Source organism: Protomyctophum parallelum, assembly GCF_964188405.1.
Source record: "Protomyctophum parallelum genome assembly, chromosome: 3".
NCBI lineage: Eukaryota > Metazoa > Chordata > Actinopteri > Myctophiformes > Myctophidae > Protomyctophum > Protomyctophum parallelum.
In genome coordinates, this window is record NC_139698.1 from 42,400,752 (window position 1) to 42,410,239 (window position 9,488).

At 40.8% G+C, this 9,488-nt stretch overlaps 1 protein-coding gene and 1 long non-coding RNA gene across 3 annotated transcripts in view; both read left to right on the forward strand.

Annotated features, from left to right (window-relative positions):
- Nucleotides 1-7,877, forward strand: part of dpy19l1l (dpy-19-like 1, like (H. sapiens)) — a 29,442-nt gene extending 21,565 nt beyond the window's left edge. The window contains exons 16-22 of one of the 2 annotated variants that reach the window (XM_083761172.1): nucleotides 238-329; nucleotides 1,980-2,004; nucleotides 2,966-3,085; nucleotides 3,413-3,587; nucleotides 4,255-4,354; nucleotides 6,506-6,631; nucleotides 6,949-7,877. In XM_083761172.1, coding sequence (XP_083617298.1) covers nucleotides 238-329; nucleotides 1,980-2,004; nucleotides 2,966-3,085; nucleotides 3,413-3,587; nucleotides 4,255-4,354; nucleotides 6,506-6,631; nucleotides 6,949-7,120 — 810 coding nt within the window. In that variant the 3' untranslated portion in view covers nucleotides 7,121-7,877. The remainder of the gene's footprint in view (nucleotides 1-237; nucleotides 330-1,979; nucleotides 2,005-2,965; nucleotides 3,086-3,412; nucleotides 3,588-4,254; nucleotides 4,355-6,505; nucleotides 6,632-6,948) is intronic. The other variant, XM_083761173.1, reaches the window with a different exon arrangement.
- Nucleotides 7,878-7,955: 78 nt separating this feature from the next.
- Nucleotides 7,956-9,303, forward strand: LOC310855958. Its single transcript, XR_014569044.1, has 2 exons — nucleotides 7,956-8,715; nucleotides 8,760-9,303. It is a non-coding gene; the product is annotated as an uncharacterized lncRNA (long non-coding RNA).
- Nucleotides 9,304-9,488: the final 185 nt, after the last annotated feature.

The window sequence follows — 9,488 nt, forward strand, 5'->3', positions numbered from 1 at the left end:
GTCTGCTATTTTTGAAAAGTCGTGAAAATATTTATTTCAGAAAACTGGAGGATTTAGAAGATTTCTTTTTTATTTTGAGATCGGGCCTAAATGGGTTAAACATTCATACCTTTTATGTTCTGCATTTGAGCTTATGTGTGATGGTTTAGAAAGATCTGGCCACAAGCGCTGAGTGGGTACACGCAGATAATGTGAATTCTCATGGCCGGGCTGTTTATCCCACATTTCTCGGTCCAGACTGTCCAGGATATAGTGAAATTCCTAATGGAAGGCAAGAAAGCCTCAGAAGATGATGATATTAAGTCTGAGGATGAAGATGAGTCTGAAGGGTAAGTAACCTATAGGCTCCTCTCTCAGCCTGAATGGATTTACCTAAATGTCTGCATTCTCATTCACTCAAACCCATTTAATGTACTCACTCACTAATTGGATGCTTCATGGATCGTTGCTATGTCAAAATGGCCTACGGTGGCTCTTGACTGTGAACCGTTAGAAGGGTCATGAGCCATGACTGGGCCAGGGCTCGAATAAACAATGGTGTTACAATATTATGTTGCATCATAACCGTAAGCTAGCAGTAGTAGGAATTAACAGGTTGGGTGGTATTCAAGCCAATGGCAACCTCCCCCAAAAAAGGCATGCAGGACACCCAAATTTGCGGCCTGCGGGACCCCCACCCCCCAAAAAAGGGCTAGATTTTCCACGTGTGCAAGTGGTACTCATGGCAATGGCCCCACTAACCTGGTTAAATAAACAAATCAGTTTAGCGTCCTTGTAAATTATTTTCTGTTAGACTTGTTGCTAAATCCGTGCTGGGAAATTACAGAACCATTTCCAATCTGCCCTTATTGGGAAAGTACTAGAAAAATATTATCAACTAGATATGTTTATACAGAACAACAAGGTGCACAACAAATTTCAATCAGGCTCCTCCTACTCCTGGATTTAACGGCTGCATTCGACACAATCTGGAGCACTGAATAGGCTTGTCGAACACGGCCCTGTCTTGGTTTTCCTCTTACCTGTCCTAACAGGCAGAAGCTACTTTGTCAATCCTAGTAGCCAACTTTGAGTCTGACAAACACGACATCTGCTCTGGCATTCCACAGGGCTCAATTGTTGGTCCTCTATTGTTCTCTCTGTACATACTGCCACTGGGAGAACTTATTAGCGCTCACAGAGTGAATTTCAACTTCTATGCACCTAGCTTTATCTTTCTGTAGCTCCAGATGACCGCTGTGCTCTTGACCTGCTGTTTTACCTGTTTATGGTCTTTAAATGGTCCTACCTCCATGACTGCCTGCCCAGATATGTCCCAAACTGCCCTTAGGTCCGCCACTGCTGGCCTTTTCGAGGTGCCAAAAAAACAGGCATCTAAAAGATATGGTGAAGCAGCTTTCTGCTTCAATGGGCCGACAGCCTGGAATAAACTCCCACTGCACCTTAGACTACCTCCCTCTGTAGACATTTTAAAATCAAAGCTCAAGACCTACATTTTCACCCTTGCCTTTTCTGTTATACCCCCTGCTTTGCCAATTTTGTTGGTTTTATTCCATCTAGCAGACAAGCAGTTCAGTCAAAGCAGTCAATTTTTGCTTCATTGCCTTTTTTTAATAGTATTATTGATTTGCTTTGATTTTGATGTTGTTTTATGGTTTTTTTGCTTCTCTTTTTGTTATTTGTTCTGTAAAGCACGTTGGGCTGAATTCTATGTCATGAAAGGTGCTCTATAAAGTTTATTCTTCTTTAATAAATTATTTCTTGTGGTATGGTATTCCACATTTTATAGGCTCACATCACATTAAATAATTGTTATAGTGTACTAATGTTTTGCTTTGGTGTTTGTGTTATTTTTTCAGAACTGAAAATGAGTGCCATAATGTGAATCAAATGTGTTAGTCATGTTATGTTCTCCCAGATAACATAACACACCTCACACCTTGTTATAATTGATAGAGTAATTCTGTTTTATTTTTCAGGCTTGAAATGACAGCAAAAGCAGAGGTGAGAACTTAGTCTGTACACATTCTATTCAGTGGCTTTGTCACAACAATATGAATGTGTTTTGCACTCTTGTGCATTTGAAAGCTGAGAGTCCAATCTCTGAGCCTGGCACTGCAATAAACAAACCTAGCCAAGTTACAGTATCTTGTGACTTTTATTATTAAACTCATTGCTGGGTGTTCACAAGCAATTTTCCTCATGATATGAAATCCCCCTTTCATACCATGTTTGGGTCTTCTCTTTACTTTCCCTCCCTCTCAAAGTTTTAAAACCTGAGATTTTTTATTAATTTCATTCAAAACTCTTCTTTCATGCGATCTTTAGAATTGAGAAGAAATGTCCAGAAAATGGCTGCTTAATTTATGTACATGTATACATGTTTATTTTTTTATCCAAGCAGCACAGCACCTAGACTGAGCTGCATTTTTGTGTACTGATGCAAAAGTTGAGTTTTTTAAGGCGCTAAGAATACTGCTTTTTCCACACACAAGAACAGCTGTGTGTACTGTATACGTAACCTAGAGGCTACCCGTCATCTGAGTGGCTGGTAGATTAGAACGGGGGACACCACCCTCAGCCAAGATTTAACAGCAAGTTCTTCAATGATCCAATCTTATTTATAGAACACATTTAAAACAACAAAGTTGACCAAAGTGCTGTACAATTAGGAAAAGCAGTAATAAAACATAATACAATACAGTAATAAAAACATATACAATAAAATCAAACACTCAGGAGTACACATTATTCATGGTTTAAAAACTAGGGAATAGAAATGAGTTTTAAGATGTGTTTTAAAAAACAGGTAGTGTTGGAGCCAGCCTGACACGGCTAGGAAGCTGGTTCCATAGTTTAGGAGCAATGACTGAAAAGGCTCTGTGCCTTCCATGATTCATCGTGCCTCTTCTTTTGAGCTTGTTTGGTGACTTACTTGTATGTATGCATTCACACTCTCTTTCAGCTGGTGTACCACAGTCTCCAGCTGGTGTCGTTTACTGTGTTGGCCATACTAATCATGCGCCTGAAGCTTTTCCTCACACCCCACATGTGCATCATGGCCGCCTTAGTCTGTTCTAAACGGGTCAGTGCTGTACCACTTCCACACTGGTTTCACTCAACTGGTATTAAACATTGCAGTAAATCATTCATCATTAGTATCATTCATTTGTATAATTTCTTTTCGCCCTTCAACTCATCCTGAATCTACTGTATGCCCTTCATTAGAAATGTCCCGTGTTCACATTCATAGAGGCTATGCTGATGTGTTGAAAGGAAAGGTTATGTCCATGCCACAATTTGTCAAATAACATTTATTTTCTCAATGTGTAACTTTTCCCATTTCCATTTCTGTATGGTACTGATTTCTCGCTCTTTTTTTCTCTTTCAATTGCCCACCCGTGTGTGTTAGTTGTTTGGATGGATAGGCGAGAGGGTGAAGCTGCAACTAGCAGTGTTTACCATCGTGTCCATCATGGCTGTGCAGGGAATAGCCAACCTTCAGGCCCAGTGGGGGATCATAGGTGAGTTCAGCAACATGCCCCAGGAGGAATTGCTGGACTGGATCCAAGGGAACACCCATCCAAGTGAGTGTGCTGCTGGTCATGATGCCATTTGAGCTTATTGTTTAGTTGGATGGTGACGACATCTCAAAATTGATAATCTATCTAACCTTTAACTCCCTGAGAATTACTGGGCACAAACGGATACATTGTGTGTGTGTGTGTGTGTGTGTGTGTGTGTGTGTGTGTGTGTGTGTGTGTGTGTGTGTGTGTGTGTGTGTGTGTGTGTGTGTGTGTGTGTGTGTGTGTGTGTGTGTGTGTGTGTGTGTGTGTGTGTGTGTGTGTGTGTGTGTGTGTGTGTGTGTGTGTGTGTGTGTGTGTGTGTGTCAAACTGCTCCGTTGTTACTACCAGTGCTAATGTAGTGGGTGCATTTGCAACCTCTGTGTGTTTAACACCATCGCAAGCTTGCATACAACAAGGCACTGTTCACCGATGGAGTTTACCAACAGCCGGTGCCTGGTGGCCCTTCCTATAAGCAGCTACTCCCGGTAGCTGTGTGTGAGAGGTGTTGGACCTGGCCTTCTAGCGGTGTCTCTGTCCGCTGTCTGGACAACAGTGGGTGGATTTTGGGCCCATAGAATCAGCCACACTGTGGAGAACGATATGACACCGCGTGGCAATGCAGGAGTGGACTGGGAAATTGTTTCCTCTAGTGGTCCACCCTGAGACGTGTGTGTGTGTACTCTGCAGAGTCTGTATTTGCTGGTGCCATGCCCACCATGGCCAGTGTGAAACTGTCCGTTGGACGACCCATCGTCAACCATCCCCACTATGAAGACGCTGGTCTGAGGTCAGCACTGACATCTCACTGTACACAGCTGTTTTTTATGATGGCAAGATGAATAGTATGATAAACAATTGTGTAATGGCTGCACACCCCTTAGCCCTTGTGAGAAAGAAATCCAGCATTCTAGTATAGATCAAAAGTATGAATTTTGAATTGCCCATTTCCAGGGCTTAAACTCTTGGGCAAAAGGATGAGATACAAAAAAGAAGTATTAAAGCACTACTGTGAGGACTACAACATAAATGAGCATTCAGTATTTAAGTCCGACGTCATTTTGTAGTGCTACGTTACGTCCGGGTCCAAGTGGCACCAGCTCCCGTCCGCATCCCATTGTAAATAGAATATCTAAACGCGTGAATCTTTTTAAATTGACGTTATATTTCAGAAAGGAAGCCATAGAGGGTTAAAATGGGTCTTAATGCTTCCAACTCGAGTAGAATTATTAATGTTTTGTACAAGTGTCCATGACAACAAAAATATATGATGTGGAGACAATAAAGACTATTATTATCATTATTATTGAAGGTGGCAACAGTCCATTTGCTCGGTAAAATATTTCGGGGGATATTTACAATGTCTGTGTGCAGGCTTGAGTATGTTGAATCTAGTTTGCATTAATGAGGATTTAGTTGACACAATCAAATAAAATGGCGATAGTATTCCATGTGGGGCAGACGGCCTGTCACAGCCAGATTTTGGAGAGCAGCGCAGCTTTGTTGTTGCGAGGAAAGCGGTAAAATGAGACTTTCGTGGTTGTTTTCGTCTCAGATTTAGTCCGACGGAGCGTCACAGTATAACTCCATGGGGACACAAAAGCGACACAAAAGTAGGACCCGGAAGTATCTCAGGAGGGGGCGCTCACGTCACAGCTAAAATACTGAATACCAGCAGCCTGGCATGTTTAGCACGAATGTCACAGGAAACTTGACATTACTGCCGACCATTTTCCAAAGCTCTTTGATTTCGAGGAAGCCAATGGGCACATTCCATCGACACAGGCAGTCGTCAGGATGAAGTCATCGATTTTTATATTTTAAAACAGTAGGCTATTATCCTCCTATTCATTGATATAACAACGCAATAGCCTTATAGAAACGGGACACAATGCCTCCCTGCTTGGCACTCAGGATCAAGGGTGGTAAGTGAGCCCCTGCGACAAACTAGTGTCATGTCCAGAGGGTTTACATCAAGCTGCCTCACGCTACAGAAACAAGAGATATGCTCCTGCCCTATGGGCCACATGTACTCTGCAAGGCTTACTTACAGTATAACCAACACAATGTAGATCCACAAGCACCAGATTTCCGTAAACAAATCTTGTGCTTAAGAGGCCAATTTGAATATTTCCAAAATTATTATAATGTCAAAACCCACGTCAAAACTGTTCCTGTGTGTGGGGAAGAAGGGGAGAATGTTTAGGCAAAATGATATTACACTATCTGATTGACATTTATACCCCTTAAATAGTGTAAAAGATTGGCTTCTCTAGATAGGGTAAATTGCCGATCACATATAGGGTAAATTGTCGATCAGTGGCCACTTATCGGAGCATCTCTAATTCCCATGCCATAATCTAAAATACACATGCAATGTTTACATAGCAGGTCAACATCCTCATGCTGACACAACCTAACAACCTATTGAGCTTCTTCGTTTGTTTGTGATAGATAGGAACCTAGCCTCGTGCGGCCAGAGCCGCTAGACTGATAACCTAGCCTCGTGCGGCCAGAGCTGCTAGACTGATAACCTAGCCTTGTGTGGTCAGACTATATCACTGCATGGCCCAGGCCAATTTCTTTTGCACTGGCAGATTCGTGTCTTGCCACGCGAGGCTAAAGATAACCTTAGCTTCTCTGAGGACAACATAAAATGTATTTGAAATGTCTACCTGAAAAGTTCTTGGAGGAGAGATAGATTTTTGAACAAAATTCAAATGATTTATTAACTAACTTTAATGACGTTTATTTAGCCAACATTGACTAAATTCTTCAGGTACATTTTGGTGACTTGAGTGAAATCTGAAAATAAAGCAACTAATGGGAACATGTTCAGTGTTTACAGTATATCCAATATTATTGCAAAAGCTGTGCATGTATTGTATTTGAGTGTAGTGCTGGCATGGTTAATTTGATCAAATATTCTGTTTCCTCTCAGGGAGAGGACCAAGCTGGTGTACTCCATGTACAGCCGCATGCCTGGAGAAACAGTTAAAAGGAACCTGATGAAGCTGGACGTGGACTACTTTGTCTTGGAGGACTCATGGTGTATCAGGCGAACCAGGTAAATGAACACCACAGGGTTCTTAGTTTAAAAAGGATCCCTAGTTGTTGCACTGCACATCACAATGTATTAGACATTTTGGGGATTTCTGTTGTCATCCAGACTGGCAGTTGCAAGTATCTGGTATTTCAGTTACAGGATGGTAGGCATTAGAATTAATCGTTTAGCAGGATGGTACCCAGCATGCACGGAATGACGAATTGGGCTGAACAAAAGCAATCTGTTATTAACTACCCCTTTTGTCACTAGATCATAATTATATGTTTTTTCCCGTGGCTCCCTAACATAGTCTTCACTCCTTTCTGTCCTGTTGTCAGGCCAGGCTGCAGTATGCCAGAGATCTGGGATGTGGAAGACCCCCAGAATGCTGGCAACACCCCCCTCTGCAGCCTCATGTCAAAGAACTCACGGCCACACTTCACCACTGTCTTTGAAAACAGTGTTTATAAAGTTCTAAAAGTCCCTAAAGTTGCCAAAGAGGTCAGATAACAGTTGGATTGTTCTGTTATCTAATCAACACTATCTAGGATTTCTTTCCACACTAGTCTCCATGTGGAAGGGGCCTAAGCCTGTTGTGTCTTGGGGGTGAGGTTCCTTTGCCTGTAGGGCCAGTCTCTCTGTTGGAGCAACCACTGCCATTGCTGCTTACTATTTCGCTCCCCTATGACTTCAGAAGACCCAGGGGTTCTCCATTGTGTTGGTGACTTTAGAGAACCCCAATGCCCCCAGAGTTCATTAATCATGCCAGTTGCTGTATTCCCGTTGACCCAAAACGTTCACATTTCAGTTGATTTGGTGCTCATCTATGCCAGACATGAGGCATTGCATTTATTCGTTTACATTTGTTGGTTCTTTTACACAAATTTGTTTTGTATTTGGCTTGAAATTGAGTTATTATACTTGACCCTGAGGTCAGACATCAGTATTTTATTAATGATTTTCATTGGCTTTTGCTTTTGGATTTAACTTTTTTTCTGCCAGGACCAATCAAAGATGTCCACAAACTGCAAACATGACAACAACCATATCCATTCAGTTGTTATGTAATGTTGAACTGTTCATTATGCCATTATTGATATTGAAAGATTTTCGGTAATACTATATTTTTTTATAATTTATTTGTGTTAGCATTTCTATATACAAATGTGTGCTTGTTGTGACATAATTTTGTCAGTGGAAAGTGGTTTTTAAAGTGTTCAAAGAGTCGGAGGGAAATTAAGTTTGGTTCTATATGGGCGGATTCATACTCGATATGATTTTGGCTCGTCAGAAATTTTCAGTAGCACCGAAGAGACTACTTTAGGACGGTACCCGCCCCCCCCGAACCTCAAATGACGTCACATTGTAGGCTCTACAGAGCCGAACCGACTTTTATGAATCGGCCCTAGGCCTTTTAATAATTCATCTGAATAATAATTCAGGATTGACGTCCGTTCATTTTGAATTTTCAGCATCATTTTTACATGTCCTAAAATCTACTCCATGAATTGATTTATTTGAAAGTGGATTGACCCCAGTACAGACATCCGTTGAACATACTCCATGATACATAAATTTTGCACATGATACATATATTTTGCACATGGAGTCTCCATGTGCAAAATGTATGCTTTGTGCATACCCAAAACATATTTTAGAATATGCTAAACCTTTTTTTATTACGGTATTATTCTTGCCAAAGCCATTTTTAAGTGTGCCAGCTCATTACATATGTCAAATATTATATTACTTCCGGACAGCTCGAAAGTGTTTTTAATCCTGGATTCTTTAAAACAGACTAACCCAAATATTTGGTAGCGGTGAATTTTCTCAAAAAGCTGTGATGCGCTCTCCAAAAGGTAGAGCTCTTATGTTACCTGTAGCCTTTACAATGCCAATGCAGTGAAAGTAAAGTGACCTTTAACACGGTCAAATCTGTCACTGAACTTTGGGGCCACAACAGCAATTCTACATTGACGATAATGTAATACTTTTCAGTCACTGTTGTCACTGCTTTCTATGTTTCAATGTATTTTAAATGTGAATGATTATACAACAGACAGATCTTGCTCAGAAAATGCAGTTCTTTGACCCTTACTCAGCAAGTTTTGAAGTACAGTATGCTGTTTTTTGACCCTTACTCAGCAAGTGTTTGAAGTAAATGCAGTTCTTTGACCCTTACTCAGCAAGTGTTTGAAGTAGAATTGTGCCGTTAGTTGTGAAAGGGTACATGCATGTCCCAAAAATGTATACAAAAGCTCTCTCAATCAAATGTAAGAACTGAAAAGAATGGGCATTGGCTGCGATAGTGAATTGAATTATATAAATGCTGCAGGTTTCTTTTTAAGTTTGTGTTTAAATAGCATCAAGGTACAACATATTTTGATAATACAATAGCATTGATGCCTAAAAAGAATGCAACATGTGCCAGAGCTTAAGAAAGCATACAGTATGAATGGCTTACATTTGTTTTGTTTCACCATGTTATAGTTTGATTATGCACATTTCACAATCATGTAAGAGTATTCTTCAAAGAGCCCATTTTAGGGAGTGGGCTATAACCACACATATTGTTACATTTTGTTGTAAATAATAATTCCTATGGCAAGCCTAGCTTTGTTTCTTATGTCTTTTATATTATGTCTATTTTGTCTGTATTTAAAAAAAGAATAATAAAACCTTTCTTATCTGTATTTGGCCATTTTTATTTTAAGTTTCTGCTCATGCTGTTTTTAAGTTCATGCAGTCACACTTGGGAGCTGGCCAGTAATACTGCTCTGCTCTGATCTGTTGGACACTCATGACTCAACGACGTGCTCACCGGCAGTACCGGTTCCAGAGGCCATATTACACCAGTCAGTCCTGGGCGACCTTCACT